At 33.6% G+C, this 20,743-nt stretch overlaps 1 protein-coding gene across 1 annotated transcript in view; it reads left to right on the top strand.

Annotated features, from left to right (window-relative positions):
• Positions 1–13,926, top strand: part of LOC119632356 (homeobox protein Nkx-6.1) — a 43,193-nt gene extending 29,267 nt beyond the window's left edge. The window contains exon 4 of the mRNA XM_038025217.1: positions 13,723–13,926. Coding sequence (XP_037881145.1) covers positions 13,723–13,926 — 204 coding nt within the window. The remainder of the gene's footprint in view (positions 1–13,722) is intronic.
• The last annotated feature ends 6,817 nt before the right edge of the window (positions 13,927–20,743 follow it).

Genomic DNA, 20,743 nt, shown 5'->3' on the forward strand with positions numbered 1-20,743 from the left:
ATTGTTACCGTATAAAAATGCATGTTTATATATATACAGATATATATATATATATATATATATGTATAATTTTATTTATAATATATATATATATATATATATATATATATATATATATATATGTTTTCTGTCATAATTTCTCATGTCCAAAATTCAATTAAGATAACTTGTTGTAATTACAACTGTCAAGTGCAACACTTACTAAGGACTAATAATGTATCACTTATGCATATGTGGAGATGTATGAAAACATACGTAAATGGGTTTACTATACAACCGATGATATGAGTTTATTATATACAAATGTATATATACAATTCTTTATATATATACGTAGATATGTATGTATGCATGCATGCGTGCTTGTACATTCTTGTACATATAATGCTTGCAAGCAATTTACAATTTTCCCCCTTAAAATTTAATCACAGTCTTTGCAAACATTACAAATGTTTTATAGTAAACTAATTTGCATTTTGTCGTGTTGTCCATAAAAACACACATACAAAGTGTTACAGTAAGAACGACAATATAAACTATATGTGAATGCGTATTTGCATGTATGAGTGTGTGAGTACAATTTTATACAATTTATTATTGTTATTGTCAATTTGCATACTGTCATCCAAATCGACTTCCCATTTCTTTCTTCCTCCCATATTCTCTTTCATCTGTTTCATGCGCATTTTTTTTTTTTTTTCCACTCAGTCTGTCTTTCACCCATCATCTGTCTATGATACTCTAAGACTCATAAAATCCATCATTCATCATCTGACGCAATGATGTTGTCCATAGACAAGCCGAGACGCATACACTCACAAATGCATGCATAAACGTATATATATATGTATAGATATATATATATATATATATATATATAAACAACATTTATACGAATTAATTGAATATGTATGAAGAGAATATGTGACATTCGTTCATATATAGAAATACATATGTTTGATGATTACACACGTAAGTATGTGTATATGATGATGAGAGATGAGAGAATTGCATAATCCTGAGTCACAAACGCGTATTCATACTAGAAAAACATAACATTTACAAACTGCCGACCATTTGTCGACTGTTCGCCGTCCCTTATGGGGGTAAATTTTATGAGACGAGAGAGTGTGGCGCTTTCACATTTCATTTCATTTCATTTCATTTCATTTCATTTCATTTTGTGTAGATGATGAATTCAAGTACATTTTGCCTCATTCTTTGGTAATTAATCATTTTACTCATCATAAGCATAAATTATTATGTGTGTGCATTTGCGCGTATGCCTAGGCCTATGCCTATGCCAATGTACCTTGTGCGTATGCGTGTTTGTGTGTGCGTGCGTGTGTGTGTGTGTGTGTGTGTGTGTGTGTGTGCGTGAGCGTATATGTACAAACATTGTAACCAATATACGACGACACGTTTAACTAAACATGTCTCGTATATTCACTTTTTTTTTTTCGTTAGATTTTTTTTTTTTTCTTTTTTTCTCCTTGTTTTCTGTGTCTTACAAACACGCACATATTTTTTTACTCATTTACTCTTCGAATAAGCGCATTTGTCTACAACTGGAATACTCTAGTTGTTGTTATTGTTATTGTTGTTTAATGCTGTGATAAAACTGCCATTTGCATTATTTTGTGTTCGTCTGTTTTATCATCACGTGGCCTGAGATGATGTTGTGATATAGTGTAGCATAAGCTGTAGGCGTCAATTTGTAATTTTTGTGATGTTTTGCTTGTGCGTGCTATGTTACTGTATTTATTCATTTATGTACGTCATCAATGTTGTTGTTGTTACTACGATTAACTTCATTAAATATGTTGTAAATGATAAAATTTCTGTGATTTCTATGATTTCTGCGATTTTTGTGCTCTTGTACACTATACGGGAAAAGCGATTTAATGAATAATAGATGAGAAATATTTTCAAATAAATTTTTCTTAACATAAACACGTACGTTATGTATCCGTGTTCATAATACATCTTTTTACTGTACTGAACTACCAGTTGATTGATGTATTGCGCGTATGAATTCATATAATGTTGTTCGTTTGCAATCGATTTTTTCCTCACATAGCTTCAAACATTTGAAATGGTGTATATTAAAAAAAAAAAAAAAAAAAAAAAAAAACTGAGCTTGTATTCGAATTTGTCGGGCGTTTTAGGCAATAATTCCTCGATACAAAATTTAGTCTTATACCCTATGTTGCTGATTATGCAACGCTTGACATAAACCCATCTCTCATTATACCGATCGATTGTCTGCCCGCCTGCTCGGTGGCTGGTCTTGTATTTTTATGTTCATCCCACAAGTCGGACTTTTAAGATATATTGGCCAAATTTGCTACATCAACGCGTTTTGGACCGGAGACAGGCGCTTTTAAATATGGTTCAAATGGAGCCACTTGTCCGGCCACTTCTCATAAAAAACCTTATTGTGAAAACTAGTAATAGGAATAAGTGCATTAATCGAATTAGTATACGGTATTTAATGGTGGGCCGTGTCTTAAGTCTAGTTTGCGCGAACGTAGCTCATTCCCATCTCAACACATCGGTGAATTTACAACCTTTGTATTAGCGTAGCTAAATAGGTCACGGTTTCCTATATTAAAGACTTGAGCGCAATATGTTCTTCTATGTTTTCCAATTATGAACTCAAAACCATCATCCAGTGACACTGTATGTCTTCAAATAAAATTACAATATATGACGCATTATAAATTTTCTTGACCGAGTAGCATAGACTTCTAAGCCTCTAATATATGTCATGCTTATCGTGAGAGCTATATGGATATACTGGTGACGTTCCGTTGGTGAGTTATTAAACTAATAAGGGCACCGGTCGGAAAATATATTTCTCAACTATTTATTTATGATATCTTGTCCACCCTAACCCATGCATCCTAAGCCTTTTAAGCTCATTTGAACTTTGAGCTTATATTGCACTTCCAAAAATTTCTTTTTTGATTTTGCTTTACATTAACAATCACACAAAAAGAAATATTTGTACATTTACAGTTAGAGTTAGTCATAATGTCAAAATTGCCCATCTTCGTCTTACTAACGAATCGTACTACGATGACTCTCACCACCTTTGCCGAGAAACATCCAATCGACCCGAGATTTCGGACACAGGTTCGTTGACGAACTGCGCAGGCCGTTTCAAAACCGTAACAGCAATATCGTATTTGATAGTTTCTTTACGGGTCATGAATTGAACCAAAGTTTATGTCTGTTACAAGCTTACATTTTTATGGGTTATTTCTCGCATCCAAGTTGCAGTATGGAAATAGAGAATCAGCTAAATCGGTTAAGGGGCACGCCTGCACTGCTCAAGAAACTGAAAACATTTCTGCTCTCGTGGTTTGTTGGTCGTTTCGTTATAAACCATAAGAGATGCGTGTTTATAATACAAAAACGGAAATAATAAGCCACGCCCATCTGAGTATGCGTCTTTCCTATGCGTTTTCTTTTTAAAGATGTTTCTATTTTGCTGCATATAAACCGAAATCAAAAACGAGTGAGAACATCATAGTCGGGCTTGGCCGACTATTAGATACACTATATCACATTATCTAACACAATTCATATTTTTGTCATAGAATCCAAAAATTCTACATTGTTTTTATAGGAACATACTGTTATGGGACTGTACATTAAAAATTATATGGCTTTGCAAACAAAGGCATACTTTCCGTAAGACTGGATTCTTATATAATACTACTCTTATGGATCAATTTTTATTACAAAATCTTAAAACTTAGATTTCTCTGCCCTACAAGGGATCAATTCTCGTGAAAATCTCTATATAGGTTAGGATGCAAAATGTAATTAAATTACTGTTACGACCTGATTTTCACCATGAAGTATTGAAAATTTGACTTTTTTGTCATATGAACTTCAGTTTGCGTTATATGAATGAAGGTTCAAAAATTGCTCGAGCCAAAATCCAAAATACTATCACTTAACCACTTTTGTCGAAAAATTTTGAAAATTGCAATTTTTTCCATATAATGACTTTTCGAAGTAGGACATTATATGGGTCGAAAAAGTGAACCGATCCGAACCATTTTCAATAATATTTGTACATGGGCCAAAAAATATGCCTGTATACCAAAGACAGACGGATACGTAGAGACAGACAAACAGGCAGGCTTAGATCGGTTTTGGAAACGATTCTGATGCGGTCGGTATTATGAAAGGTGCGTCTACTTTAAGCACTTCTGCGTGTTACATACGTTCGCACAAACTTAATACACCGTGTACCACAAGTGGTGTAGGTATAAATATATGACTTGTGTGTATAACGTTTTGTTTTTATATAGCTTTTTTGGATACATAAATAAACTTGAACTAGAAACATGTCCCTATCCAAGACACGGGATTCCGTTCTGAATGTGAGCCTGTTAGGTTCATCGTGGTAGGGTTCATTATAAAAACACATGCACAGATAAGGCTTAAGAAGAGTTTTACGATTTATATACGCAAACAAAATTAAATGAAATTTCGATTTGTTAGTCTTGTCAATAAATTAAACAATTAATCAATAATGAATGTGTATATAAGCAAAAATCAAGAATCATTTTAAGCGTTAATAATGCTGCTGTATGAGTGTGGATCTAATAAATCATTAAGAGATGAATACGAGCTTGGGCCCAGTCGAGCAGTTAGACAACGATGGTACAATTCGTAATCATGCGAAACCATCAAATATGCTATAAAATTAATTTATGGTTCGAAATTTAACACAAATGAACCAGAATACGTACACGTATACATAAGTTTATATATGAATACATAAATATATATATATGTACATGCCTACATGTACAAACATATATAAATTTGTACATACATATATATACATATATATATAAAACCACAAAAAACCCCTTAAAAATCTCTAATTTTATCCTTCTTTACATATCATCAGAAGACAAATTTCTATGAAGACAAATAAGAACAAAAATATAAAAAGCTGAAAAAAAGAACGGTTTAAAAAGTTGTAAAAACTGTCTTAATATGTCTTTTCTTCTTTTTCTTTTTCTTTTTTTTTTTTTTTTTTTTTTTTTTTTGCTTTTTTGCTTGTCTCTTCAATGGTATTGGTATTGATGTCGGTTGGCTGGTCGGTTATACTGATAGTTGAAAACGAATGAATGTTCAATATATCAAGTTGTGTTAGTGTTGTTGTTGTTATTTTTGTTGTTTAAATATTGTTCTCCCCTCGTATTCCCTGTTTGCGGAACACGTAAAAAAGAGAAAAGAAAAAAAAAAAAAACTCATAGAATCTATTTTAAGTTGTGTACTATGGATATACAATAAATTCATATCTACATATAAACGTTATAAACGTTATATGCATGCATGCATACATGCATAAGAATACATATAAATAAATCTACTGTGAGAGTTGTAAAACTATATAAATTTTTTTATGTTCTTGTTATTGTTGTTGTTTTATTTCATACCACCTGACGTGTTGTTTCATTGTTTAGCGAGGGTAACCAAACAACCATGTTCTGTCCAACACCCATCGACATTTTATACGTTATGGCTTATATCGTTTCTTTCTTTATACATATTTATTTGCATAAACGCGTGTGTTCACCTATACATGAACGTATACGTGTGTTTGCTTATGTGAATGTATATAAAATCTGCTCTCAATTGCAAAGAATTTTAATTTAAGACCTTGTTGCTGGTCATGCTATTTCATGCTATATATTTCTTTTATTCTTTTCCCCGGCTCCTTGGACTTCATGTTGAGTAACGTCAGACACGATTTTTATTTGCCTTTCTTTTTCGGTTCGATTATTTTCTCACTTGATTTGTTGCGCGTTTACGTTTTCGTATAAATTTCATTGGTAGCCCAATCGGCCATATATTTTCCAATAGATTTCCGTATATTTTATATATATTCGGGTTGATTGCTCTGTCGATCTTGTAGTACATTGTGTCTCCTTTTTTTATATTTAGTTTCTTAAATCTTTTTTAACGTGCAAAGGTAACGTATCGTAAATTTCCAGAGCGTACACAATCGATGCCTTCTCAGTTTTCATTTGATTGATTTTGACATTTTGATGTCATAAATTCACTTACTATTCGCTTGGGTGGCATTTTTTTTTTTTTTTCTTCTTGACTTCGAGTTTTTCGATTTTATTGATACAAGGGTTTTATACTTTTTTAACAATTATTTGTAAGTTTATTTGATGACTTTTATGGTATATGGATTTCAAGAGATTTACAAAAAAAAATAAATAAATAAAAGAAAACGAAAACGAAATCTCGTAGAAAGAAAGCCGACGTTTTCGCTTTGGATCTAATCACTAATAGTTACGCATAGGCAAGCAAAGGTGTTTTCCCAAAAGCAGAAAAAGGTAAAAACGAAAAGTTTGAATCCTGCGTGAATCCTGCTATCGTTGTGTTTTTAAAAATCTAAAATTTTGCATCGATTCTGCGTCTGTAATAAGTTTTATAAACATATACTCAGGCAAAAAAAAATTTAATAAAATTTTCATTTATCGTCACTTGACTTAATGTTTCTCTGCCCGCAGCTTATGCAGCATACGTCTGTACATTTCAAGTACATTATAACGTTTAGCAGCAGCTTTTTATATTCATAAGAAAATGCCGCAAGCATCAGGATAAGTTTATTAATATCTGATATATTCAGTCGTCTTCTCGTCTCTTGTCGGCTCCTAATCACAAATTTTCTATAATAGAAACGTGCAAGTTGTACGCCTCGTATACAAAAAAAAAAAAAATTCAATTTTGAAAACAATATATCAAAAGTTTTCACTCACGTCAGTTATTCAAATAGAAGATATCATGCATTGTCATTGTCGCTATCTCACGTTTCATGTCAACTGCGTAAGTGCCTGGAAAAATGAAGCGGAAGAATTCTTGTACCGAACTCTCAAACTTCCGCGTATTTGAGCCAATATTTTTAAGAAGACTTTTACGTTTGCTTTCTTCCTTCCTTCCTTCCTTGTGTTTACGAGTGGTTCGCACTCATGTTCAAACTGTTTTTTTTTTTTTCTTTTTTTTTTCATTAAACTGGGTAGTTGTCAGCCGATATATATATCTGTATTGTATTGCATTGTATTAAATAAAAAATAGAAATCTGAGAAAATTGAACATTCGAGTATTGATATGGAATTAGTGAATCACTTTGTCGTTTAAAGACCAAATTTATTTTCACCGCGATGCATTTGTTCTACATGCCGCAAACACGTGAAGGTTCCGTAAATCAGGTTTTGTGAAGTGAAAACGCATCAAAGCGGGCACGAACGCAAATATCGGTGGCCAATGAGTTTCTTAGATGCACGCCACATACCAGTAAATTGAAAAGAGAAGAACGATAACACATGCAAGGAGATGTAGAAAGAATAGAAAGTCACATTTAAAGAAGAAGAAAAACAATTAAACATTGCACAGGTTTTGCCTCCAGAGACTAGTACCTCTTTGGAAATTTTAAAAGTTGGCCATCCGACATGCGTTATTTCGAACTGTTCGATAAATATCGGATTATTTGCAAGACATCGAAATGTTGTATTCGATGTATCGAGCTAAAATGAGGTTATGTTGCAAAATGAAATCCAATCATGCCCAAAGGCCATACTCTTAGTATATGTTTTACTTATTTATCTCGCTTCTACTCACCAGATATTCCTTCTTTATATCACAATCCTTTTTTCAGGCGCTTCTCTCTGCCGGCCTGACAAGTGTTTTCATTCTATAAAAAAAAAAAAAAATGAAAAAAAAAAAAAAAAAAATGAAAAATTAGCAAAGGAATTGGCCAAATTTGAACTGACCAATTTGAAAAATATTGAACGCGTGTCCAAAATTAAGCAAAAAAATAAACAAATAAAAAGATTTTAGTGGTGCACGCATAATACAAGGCATACTTCTTATTAGACTCCTTTTATAAGGCAGTTAATCTCTGCGTCAAATTTTTATTGTAGCAATATTTTCATCATTTTGCCACACTTTTCGCAGGAGCAGCTATATGAGCGAGGAAAAGCTCAAAATATTTACACATGCGATCGAAATTTTTCACATCAGCGCCGAACGTCGAAATGCTATTATTCAGCGACTTTATCGCAAAGTTTTGTAAATCGTAATTTTTTTCTTTCATATAGCGCGAGTTTTTCAAATGAATGCACTAGCAGGGGAAGGGTCTATCTAGTTCATTTTCAATGGGACTAGTCCTCAAAGCGCCACAATGTATACCAGATCTTGTTAAATTATAACCTCAGAGATTGATATCAGGCACACGGAAAGACAAACTTAAATCGATTTAAAAAAATGATTCTCTCTCTGTCTCAATCCGTCGGTATAATGGGAAGATGGTCTGCTTGCAGACCATGTGTCTTGTACGTTGAATATAGTTTTCTCACTGTATTGTACGCTTTCTATGCGCACTGACAGTAGATATTTTTAATTTTGGCATGCAGTCATTACGGACACTTCTCGCAATGTATACAACATACGCTCGATTCCTATTTTGTTAAAATTACGATTACTGTTCCATTATCGAGTTTTTTTATTCCCGGAATCATTACTTCTTCTGAGGATGGGAATTGAAGTCAATCCACTTTTTCATGTATCAGCCTATTCCGAACTATATCCTGAAACGATTGTAGCAATCCGCTCGTCCTATAATACTTGTACACGTTCTTCTGTCTTCCACTTACAGGTAGCAGTTTTCAAAATAGTTTGAGACAGAATTTTGTGGCAAGGGTTTAACGTGGTTTCCTGCCTGAAAGGCTTAACCCCACGGTGGCCCAAGCCACTTTTAAGCGTACTACGCCCCCTGGCGAGTTAGACAATCCCCACAGAGTAGGGGCCTAAACAGCACCAGAGTCCAGAACAGTTTATTGTGTATGGAACAATAAACCCCACTCTGATGAATGGCGAGGCCTAGCTGCACTCAATTGTTCCATTTTAGCTAGGAACTCGCCAACCACAATCACCACGAGTACTCCCCGAAGGGCCGCACCCAAGCAGTCAGGACTCACAAATTGATCAACTGACTGCTTCCGCCATAAGGCTTCCACTGTGCTGTTGATCAATTACCACCATTACCCGCAGGCATCCGTGACATGTGTTCAAAAGTAAAAATAGGTAAAAGGGGAAAACTTATTCGTCATATCCCTTTTCCATTTTTGCATGTATTAATTAATTTACCAGACATTTTCTATCAATCGGCCAAAGGGAAGGCCGTCCGTCAATTCCTTTTTGCATTAATAGTATAATTAATTTATTTATTTATTACGACTTAAGGACAAAGTCCATCATATACCCGCAGGCATACGTGGCTTTGTGAGGCGAGCTTCCTGACCCCCGTGGCTCCCAGTTTGTTTTGCAAAGCCTTATGGCATACTTTGGGCGGTTGTTAAAAACAACCGTACTTGCTTCGGATTCTCCATACTTTCCTGGTTGCCAGCCCCAAGTGAACTACTTTTCTTCAAGATATATAGGTTTCGGGTATTGCACTGAACATGGTAGACTAGTCTAATGCACTCTACCATGCACTCGCTAGAGTACTACCTTCATTGTACTTAAATACCATTCAATATATTTTCTCGGTAGTAACTAGCTTATTGAGTAAGAGCTCTTCTTCCAGCCAACCCCTCCACCATCTCTCAGAAACTCGTCGCCGAGTTAGCAGCCCAAAACCTTAAACTCTTCTTAGCCGGCCGAAGCCGTTGCCCGGGGATCACCGCTGGGAGGTGAGAGTTTCGGCACATCTATGCTTCTCATCAAAGCATAGTTCATCTCCCCATAGTTTGAGACAGCCAACAACTTTTGGTTTAAGAATGCGAATCCTTATCCTGACGATGGTTTGAGTTAAGTCGACAGCACGACAATACGACAACTCGCCATGTAACGCCAAATTAAAAAATCATTGTATAATAAATATGAACAAATTTTCATCATTTTCGATAAAATTTAATGAGAAGTGAGACGAGACTCTTTTTATTTTTAAATCGTCATCTTCATATTTAGCATTTTGTAGGTGTGGTCTAGATAGCTTAATTTGTCGAATTCACGTCCACATACCGGTTCGGTAACGAAAACTCAAAACTCCCATTATATTACAACAACAACTGAAATGTTGTTTATAGGCGGCTTCGGAGTGATAATGATAAAAATCACTGCAATCTTTCGAGGAAGGACGGACGATTCACTTAGATAATTTTCATTTATGCTGGCCCTGATGTTGCACAAGTCTTTAATGTGCCATTGGCTAATTTTTTGCTACGGTAACCAAACATTAGAATACGTTCGTGTGGTTACCATTGTCATGATTTACAACTTCATTTGCACGTTTATGTTGAACATGCATGTTACATGTACAATATGTGTTTGTATTTACGTATAACAACCAAAACATAATGTACAATAAAAAAACAATTAAATTTTGCTTTAATTTCATTCGACTGACTTTTTCCACTGCCCCCCAACTACGTCACTAATATTTTCGGTTTGAAACATAAAAATTATGTTAAACAAATAAGTTCAAGTTTGCATGTATATATAACAGTGTAGTGTGCGGTATAGTGCAACATGTGTAATACTGGGTTCGAGCAAAAAGAGAAAATGAAAAAAAAAAAAATTAAAATAAATAAAACTCATAATAATAACAAACATTAATACAAAGTCTTACAATGCAAAAATCTTTAACTCTAACAAATGATAACAACAACAGAATAGCAGCAGCAAAGAAGAAAAAAAAACAAAAAAAAACAAAAAAAACAAAAAAAAAAAACAAAATAGAAGAACAAAATAGAGTTCGGCCCAAAGAGTATTTTCCTATACGAACAAAAGGCAAACTATGCAGAGTATGTCTACACACAGAGACAACACGAACAAAGTCCATTTGCCTTCGCTTGGTATGTGAGATAGAGTCAACTGTGTTCTGTGTTGGAATTATCTTTATATGTTATAAAGACCATTAGTTGGCATCATTAAGGATGCTTTTCATGGTCATTATTTTCCGGCAACAGCTGTGACTTTTTAAAAGGGAATGCATAACTCAGACATATAAACGCATACATAAGCATAAGCAAACATTTGCTTATACTTATACAGTATGCAGGACATTGTACGGATAATATAATGATGAAGCTGTTTGCTTCATGTATTAAGCAAAGGGACGGACAGCAACCGAGTGTGTAACAAAAAAGCTTAACACCCACTTATTTTTGTGCAGAATTGCACGATCCACACTTGTGTCATATACGTAGATTATGATTGTTGTCGAATGATGGAAAATAAATGCAAAAAAATGTTTCACTTTTTTACATTAAAAGACACTAAAGTAGGGCTAGAAAGAAAACACATTTTATGCGGTAGAGACATCATTTTCATTTATAATTCGTAAGAATATTTTCGAGGCGTATATACGCAAGAAGGCAAGAATTTCAAAAACGTTTTCCTTTCGATCTTAAACGTTCAAATAGTTCAGTAAAATGGCTTAAGTGAAAAAAAAATCCAAATTACTTTACTTAATTTCTCATATTTTATACAACTGCAAGAACGAACGGACTTGTTGTTCGGACTTGTTATGAAGAAAGGGCATCTTCTCCAACCTTAAAATTATGTATAAAATTCTCATTCTCTTAATCTAAAGCTTCATTTCTTTGTCTTTCTGTTTCGTCTCGAAAAAGGACGCTATGCTGTTCTTGTTCCTTTTCCTTTTTTTTTTTTTTTTTTTTCTCTCTCTACCTTCTCGTTTTCCACATTTCTTCCTTCCCCGTGACAAACTTTGTACTTTTGTCGTTTGAACTCGTTCAGCAAATGCACCATCAGACGCGGATTAGAGGGCGAAACTTTCGAAAAATCATTTGCAGCCAATGTTTCTCGCCTATATTTCCTTAGCTTTTATTCATTTTCCACAGATGAGTACACTTGGGAAAGTTTGTTTATCGTCGTTCCAAATTGATGAATTATTTGATGGAACTTTCTTGTCGGCTAACGGTTCTATTTATCCTGTGAAAGCTTAGTAAGCCTGAGCGAAAGTTCAGAGAACTGTTGTCTCCTTTAACATAACTAAAAAAGATCAACATAATTAAAAGCGATCAATATTTTCTTAAATATTATCTCGATTCACGGTTTAAGAATTTTGATTGCTTTCAACTTTTAATTTTAAAAATTACGTAATTAATCTGAATTACAATACAACGTATTTCGCTTTGCCAATAACATATTTGTGTTTTTCTTTTTCCCCAGCAACGAAGGAAGAGGAGTGGATCGATTTTCTCAAGCCGTTTGCAACTGTCTGACAGTCATAAGGCAGTTCGAAAGGCCCGAACTCTGAATCGATTTAAGCATGTCCCTCTGTTCGTTTATATGTCGCTGTAATGTCGTTAGTAAGCATTCCCCTGGCCGTACTAATGAAGCTATCGCTTTTAAATATAGTCGAAAAATTAGGAGATCTTGTGTACGCGGCCTGCTGTTAAAAATTATCTAGTGGACGCATATTTTATGGATGATAGGCTAATACCTCCACAAAACTGGAAAGAATTGGCAAGGCCTGCTCAATTATATAGTGCGTCATAATTTCATTCTTATGACGTACAGAAGCAACCTGTAAAAAGCCCATAAAGTGCACAAATTTTTCGACAGTTCCAATTTCGGAATTCATTTAGGAATATGTGTCTGCTTGTGTGTCCATCTATCCGATTGCCCCAACCGTGCAGTATCAGTGATAAACGTTCTCCCATTCGCAAACATGAGGATGTCATCTAAAAATTTGCAAAAAAATTTGCAAATGATCCAAACTTTTCAAAGAACACGCCCAAGAACATCCACACGTTAATGTAACTGCAACTGTGAACACCCCCTGCTTTCCATGTTTCTTGCTTGTCAATCATAAAGTAAAACACCAACAACATATAAATTTCCACGGCCGCGTCCACGTTTATTTATTTATTTTTTCTTTAAAACTTCAAGAATAAATAGCTGAGTAAATAAACTAACAAACAGATTGGAAAAAATATTCATAGGATTGAATATTAAAGAAAGCTAAAGCCTACATTACGTGGGCCGATCTGAGCGAAACGCGCTAACCTATATACATGCGCCAATACACCTTCACAATGAATGCAATAAGCGCTTAGTCGAAAGTTATTACTACCTTTTAAAGTTTTAGAGACGAGAGAGAGAGAGAGAGAATGGAAATTTTTTCAACAAAATTTACTTTCATACGATGATTTATGGAGAGGCAATGCCCTTCACATACGAGCGCATATATGCGGCAACATATGTTGCAGCTCGGTCTGGATTATTATTACGGCTTTCCTAGTCCCCATTAACCGTAAAAGGTATTAGTCATGGTTGTTCCAGTTGTCCCAGTTCTGCTTATGCTTATGCCGCTAAGAGTCCAAATGTTTTATTTATTCTTAATTGAGGTTTAACTGGCGTTGATGAGCTTTTCGTCGTATGGAGGGTGGCAAACGCACATTGCTCTTTTTGTTTTCTTTTCATTTAATATATTTATATATATTTATATGTTAAACAGCTAAAACATATATTTACTGCTATGACCGTAAAGAGAAACCACCGATTTAATGTGGTTATGATTTGCACATATTGTCGAAGAGATTGAATAAATTATAATTGAATTTAAAGAAATTTTTTTAATTAAATTGTGGGTTAAAATCGTATGTTAAGAATATAAATTTTTCCTTTCTCTCTATTACTATAATAAAGGTTTGGTTTCAAAATCGTCGCACCAAATGGCGCAAACGGCATGCGGCCGAAATGGCTACAGCAAAACGTAAGCAAGACGATATGGGCGGCGATAACGATGGTGAATGCAGCGAACCCATGGATAGTGATAATGAAAGTTTGGATATGGGTGAGAATCCTGGCCAAAGAAAACGTATTCGCTTAGACGATAATTATAGACATTAGTTTTGTAAGGTTTACACTCTAATGAAAAAAAGGCAAACGAATTTAATTTTTAATAATAATAATAATAATAACAACAAAAAGGAAAAAAAAAACAAAAAACCGAAACAAAAACAATTCAGACTAAAACAAAATTTTTCCTTTGTTAAATAAATTTTAATAGGTATGTATGAATAAGTTTACGTTTTAAATTTTAAGCGCGTATTCTGAAGACAAATTATGCTTTATTTTTTTTTTTTTTCTTCACTTTAATTTCATTATTATTAAGTTTTATTGATTGAATGATTTCTTATAAAAGACTTTAAAGAAAATTTTTGTAAATAATAATTTTAATAATTAATGCTAAAAAAGACATCGAATGCCATTGTGTAAAAAAAAAAAACAAAAAAAAAAAAAAAAAAAACAAAAACACTTAAGAAAAGCTGGGATTATTATTAAAACAACTAATTAATAATAATAAGGACAAATTGTTTAAAATGGAAATTATAGAACAAATCCCTTTAATCGTACATTGAAACCAACCCAATATCCAAAATTTAAGTTAACGGACGAACCAACATTATCGATTGCTTTTCAAAGCCTGTCTGAGAATAACTCTATTTCGAGTGAGTTAGTACAACTTCCCGGACAATTTCGATCTCAATTGTATATTCCAGCACGCCGTACGCCGGCAAGATATATATATTAGTATCCGGTTTAAGAAAACCTTAATTTTAAAATTTATGGACGTACGGTGGCAAAAAAATAGGTTCTAATACGGAAGACGTTTTTTGCCGAAAGTATTGTCGAGAAAAATTTAGAAGCCAAGGAAAACAACTTTGTATACGTAGGCGGACATATCGAAGGAAAAGTGTTGGTAAGCAATACACTTCAATTTTTCTTCTCTCTCCCCCTAAAAGTTAAATTGAACGGAGAAAATGTGATAAGCGAAAATTGGTCTGCTTAATATCACTATGGAGATTTGGTTATTGCCGATGCCGATCAAGTGACGCATCGATGAGTTGAACATAAACGAATGGCATTTGCCGATTAGTTTTCAATACTTTTGCGACATTTATGAATATCATTAATGACGTCACTCTGTTAAGGGATAATTGATTCAAAGCATTTGATCAATGGGTTTGCAACATTAAAGACTCAAGACGAGGTTCATACTATAGATTCTGCAAAGAATATTATAAGTCTCTTTAGACATACACATAGATTAGTCATCTAGTTCATCTGGAAAAAAATTTCAAAACTTAGAACGGAAGATTGAGACGAATCTTATCCGGAAAAATCATTTAAAATGTTTTCTGTGCTGAGTTCGACGTTAGACTTGGTGCAATATGTAATGAGAGCCACCTAAATGATTAGTGAACGCTATGTTGCCAAACGAAACTTCGCAATTTTTATTGTTGTTATAAGAAGTCACACAACACACATTTGTGCCGAACTTGTTTATTTCCTTCCTTCACTTTACGTTTTACAAATCTTTTCCATTCCCATGGTTAACTTAAAGGCAAGCGATAAGATGTATATTAGGCTGAGTCTTTTATGCCCACAAATTCATTTATCACGCTCTGCGTCTTTGGCCCATTTGACCTATTTTCAATACCAATCTATGTGCAAGAATTTTTCATGTTTCTATCAAAATTTGAAATTGAGATTTTCGTTCTGTTGAAGCGAGATGGCTAGATCGATTCAGAATTTCGCGCTGATCAACAATATGCATATATAATAGGGGTTCCGGAAGCTTCCTTTATAACAAAATGAGTATACTATGATTCTTCAGCTGTGAGTGTAAAAAGCGGCCATATATTCACAAGTCCTTTGTAGTCCTCCGTGCACAAAATAATGCCACATAATTCTTTCATTTAGTGGATGAAAATCAGAATAGTTTAAATGTGTGAGTGAGCACATATTTTTTACAGGTGGAGTTAAGTTCATACAATCGTTGGCCGATTGAACTCATAAACACATCACGAAAGCTGGCATGTGAATGTATACTGTATATAGGGCACGTTGCGTAGAAAAACTTCAAATCTGTTATGTAGATATTGTTCTTAGCTTGAAATTATTAAATAAATTGATACAACAGTCACTTTTTAACATTTGTTAACAAGAGAGTTGCGTTAATGAATTTATCACTCACTTCACTTGAAAGGCTTTTTTTTGCCGACACACAAGTACTCAGCCAATTTTATTATTATTTCTTTTATAAAAATTTTATTCAAATATTTAAAAATCCCAGCTTAACTCAAGAATAACGGAGAATAAGTGTTTTGAACCTTTTTTTGTTGTTCTTTTCGTTGGTGCAACAAAGCGCGATTGAAGCAAACCTTTATCTCTGTTCTATATTGCCTTCAAATTAATAACATTTGTCGATGTCGTGCTCTCATTTGTATATACACTCGCCGCTTATGTACAACTAGTTGAAAAGTTCTGTTTTTGAAAGCAAAAAAAAAAAAAAAAAAAAAAAAAAAAAAAACTACGAAGAAAATATGACGAAGATAGAACGACAAAGGCTTTGTTCACCAACCAAAAAATGATTTTATTTAACAAAAAAAAAAAAAAAAAAATCCATTTCGTTCAGATGTTTTCACACTGGAATGACTCGCTATATCGAAATTTAATTTTGAAATAATAATATATTAAATTAATTATGCATTGTTGCCGTATGATTACCAGATCATCTTATTATTACTATTATGGCATTAAAGCGTGCAAGAAAATAAAAACCGTGTAATTTTCAAGACAAATGATAAATAAATGTAACAATAAACTTTAAATAAAAATAACGAAGAAATATACAATGTTTCAGTTTACATTAGTTGTTTCCAATTTTAAGCGAAAATTACTTTAAACTCATGGGCCGGTCAAGTGTGCAGGGCACACGGGCATAGTGAAAATAGTCAACCTTCTAGCCGCGACAATAGTGTGGACTATGCGCAGTAAACTAATTTCATGTCGTGTGAGTGAATCTATTATAATTCATTCGGTTGTTTTCGCCTAAATAACAAACTAATTTCATTGCAATATAAATGTGATGTCAGCAAAAGAACCTAGATTCTTCTATAGAATTATCCTTCAAGGTCATATCCGACAAGGAATTATCCGACAACGGCATTCCTCTTCTTACTTTATAATAAATACTCGTTCAATGTCATTTCCGCTTACAAGCAAATAAGAAGACTATTGTTGAACACGGTTCGTGACTTCGGTTAATACGCTTAACACATATAACGAATTTTCAAAATAAGAGAGATTGGGAAGATGTTTTTGGGCCAATACAATTTGGGTGTAACAAATTCCAATCAAAATATCTCAAAAATTGCAACCTGCGGGTTGAACATAAGAAAACGCCATGGACAGATGGACAGACAAGCTTAGATCGATTCAGCATCACTTTCTTGCCCGTCCGTCTGTTCGGCTTGTTCAGATTCAGAAAATGATTCTCAATCCTTCCGGTTATGGCGCACATACTCATAAACCTAAACTTGTCATCTAAGGTATAACGATTTCATGGTGCCTGCAACCTGCCTCTTGTGAAAACACTTACCTAGCAAATCTTAACTTCATGGGCACGGAATATAACCCGATTTCACAGAATAAGCCCAAACGACTAAGTGTTTACTTATTAAGCCATATAAGCAAAGCAGAGCTTCATTGCAGATGAAGATTTTTTCATAAAATAGTGGATCTATATCAAGTTTCAATCTCTAAGGTTCAATCTACGGACACATCTACCAAATAGATTGTTCCTTCGTTTAAGTTCTCGTAAGGACTTCACTTCTTCTTTATGAACATAATCCCGCATTGCAATCCCTACAGAAAAGTTAAAGGTCCCAAGAACAAGTTGTAAGTAAATCTCCTTCTTAACTTTCATTCACTTCATAATTCATAGATGGGCTGTTTTGAATAATTTGATCACATTTTTGAAGAATTGTGTTTTCAGCATCTTAAACAGGACCGTTTCACTTCGTATTTGGCACTTGGGCATATTAATTTTACCTGGATGCAAAACTCAGAAGGACTCACTTCGTATTGCATGGGTCGTTTTGAAATCATTTTCTAATTCCTTGCAAGCTGGCCTGTTCATGCTCTCCGATGTCTGTTAAAATATTTTCATGTTCAGGCTATAGGTTGCAATTTTTGAGATATTTTAACGAAATTGGGTACACTGGCGTACTTTGCTCTAGAAACTCAACAAATAAATAAGAATTTAATTATATCACTGTTCTACTGAGTGGCGCAGGCTTGGGATTAAGCATTTCCACGATGAGATGAGAGCGACCCAAAAGCTAATGATTTTATTCTGAACTTTATTCAATGTAAACTCCCTTCTTATTTTCTACATTACAATAATAATAATAATAATAAAGAAAAAAAAGGGAAATAAACGCAAGACTTGTAAAATTAATGTTTACCCAATAAAAACAAAGGGGATAAATAAAAATGTGCAAGTATGCAAAATTATGTTAATAAAGATAACGTAGCTATCGAGCAAAAATAATTTATAAAATTTCTTAAATGAGAAAAAAAACATAGATTAAAAATATCATACACTAAACGAAACGTGTTAGTCAAAGTAAATGAAAGAAAAAATAAATTAATATTATATTAAACGGTTTTTAACAAGAGAGAGAGAGTGTGTGTGTGTGTGTGTGAGAGAGAGAGAGAGAGAGAGAGTCGTATTAAAAATGAATTGGGTCATAGCATCTCTACAACCCTGATTGAAATTGATAGAGAAAGAAATATTGAGCCATATTAAGTGAACGTGGAAATTATGAATTGAATGTGACAAGATCGTGACTCCACTATCCTCTATCGTTCTCTATAAAAATAATCGGAATATCATGTAATACACACACACATTTGCTTTGAACGAATGGAGTCATATGGAGTCATTAATAGTGGCGATAGATATATGTCATCCTAGGAACTTGTTGAATAGTGGATGCTATACTATATGAACCATAATTCGAACGTGAATTGGCGACAGAGTATTCAAAGACGCTGCTGCCGACCGACAATTGCCGTCGCTTAAAAAGGGGTCTTTGTACCACCCCAGACATTGCTTTAAAAAACACAAAAGAAACGTTAGAAAAAGTTTAGCGACTTCTCCGCTATGAATTTTGCAATGTGCGTGTTCTGAACGGATACGATATTGATGTGGATAGCTCTACAGCAATTCGCAGACGATAGTATGAATTCTTAACGGCAAATATATCCCAATATGTATATTTTTTCAATATATTCAAATATATTTAAGGAAAGTAGGTTTTTTGAAATTCAGCAAATTAAAGAATGCTTAAGACGATCATCTTGAGTGAATTTAGTGAATTTAACTGCACAATCGTGTCTACTAAAAGCGCCCCATTTAGGTTAGCGCCAACATGAAATGGAAAAGGAGAAAAAATCGTCTGCATTTAATTAATCGCATTAAATTAAATCACATTTTAACCGTGTGAATCCGATTCACTTTTTCTAAGGTCAAGAAATTTGTAGGATTAAAAGGATTTTAAAATGACATATATAGAAAATAGAAAATTCATTTCACGTGAAAGAAGGCAATCGTATGACTCATGTTATTGTCTGAAAAGAAAACGAATGAAAAATTATTGAAAATAACCGGAAATCGGATTAGGTGCGAAAAGTCAGAATAATTAACGAATCAATTCACAGTAAACATAACACGAACACAAAACAAAACTTGGGAAACACATTCCATTTAATAATAAGTGAATAAACGAAGTGCAATAAAAAAGATAAACTCGAATACGTTGGTTGTGATCGAATCTCCTATACCACGCTTCAATCATGAGGCATGGCTTGATGTCTACTATATTTATCTCTATATTTATAATCTGTGTTCAGCAATGGAAGACACTGTTATATAGATAAACTTTTTGGGAGTAATTTCCGTTTTGAAGTGAGGTTCGCTTCTTCACAAAGAACAATGGCCGATATGGCAAATTCATATTACTTGTGATAATTTATAAATTATTAACAAAAATGTTTTTCATCATGTTTTTCCAAAGTTCTCGAAGCTTCGCGGCGATAAAAAAAAAAAAAGCATAAAGAGAAAATAATTTAAAGATTATTTAGAGCAAGTAATAAACAAATCGATATAGGCATGCGTGTGAATCGTCAAGTGAATCGAGCATAGGTGTACATATTTGCACACTCCTCAATGTATGATGCAAACGAGTTGCAAAGTTATGAAATATTATTAGATCGACGTTCAGGGTAAAGTTAATCTTTTCAACATTTTTTTTTTTTTTATGTTTATAGTTCCAAGTGCCTGCAATTACACTGCTCAGTATTATTGCTGATCAATTTAACTGACGCTTTCTCCAAAAAAAAAAATCAACTTTTTAATAAATTTAAGAAACTCATAGCATCCTAGCGAAAGAAATAGAGACAAAATGAAAGAACTGTCAATCATTATAAGCGAAATAAATCAAAAAAAAAAAAAAAAAAAAAAAAAACAAAAAGAAAGGAAATCAAAAATGATTGAATACTGAAATCGAACCCTGGGAGACAACAATAAAAAATAAGAAAACTATGATCGCTTTAATACGAATTTTAGTTACGGTATTTTCATATGCGATCCGTGGGAATGAGCTAAAAGCTCTCTATTTAGCCGGCAAAATGAGTGTCCCGATAATAGACAAAGCAAACGCGTACAAAGCTTAAATAAACTCATAGTCCTAACCTTAATCAGCTTGTTTACATAATTCCATACACACACACACACACACACGCGCACACATATACATACCATATAAATTGTTAGATATTAGAGAAACGCAATGAAGAATTTATTATATTCGCG

The sequence above is a fragment of the Glossina fuscipes genome, unplaced genomic scaffold, assembly GCF_014805625.2.
Source record: "Glossina fuscipes isolate IAEA_lab_2018 unplaced genomic scaffold, Yale_Gfus_2 1, whole genome shotgun sequence".
Lineage (NCBI taxonomy): Eukaryota > Metazoa > Arthropoda > Insecta > Diptera > Glossinidae > Glossina > Glossina fuscipes.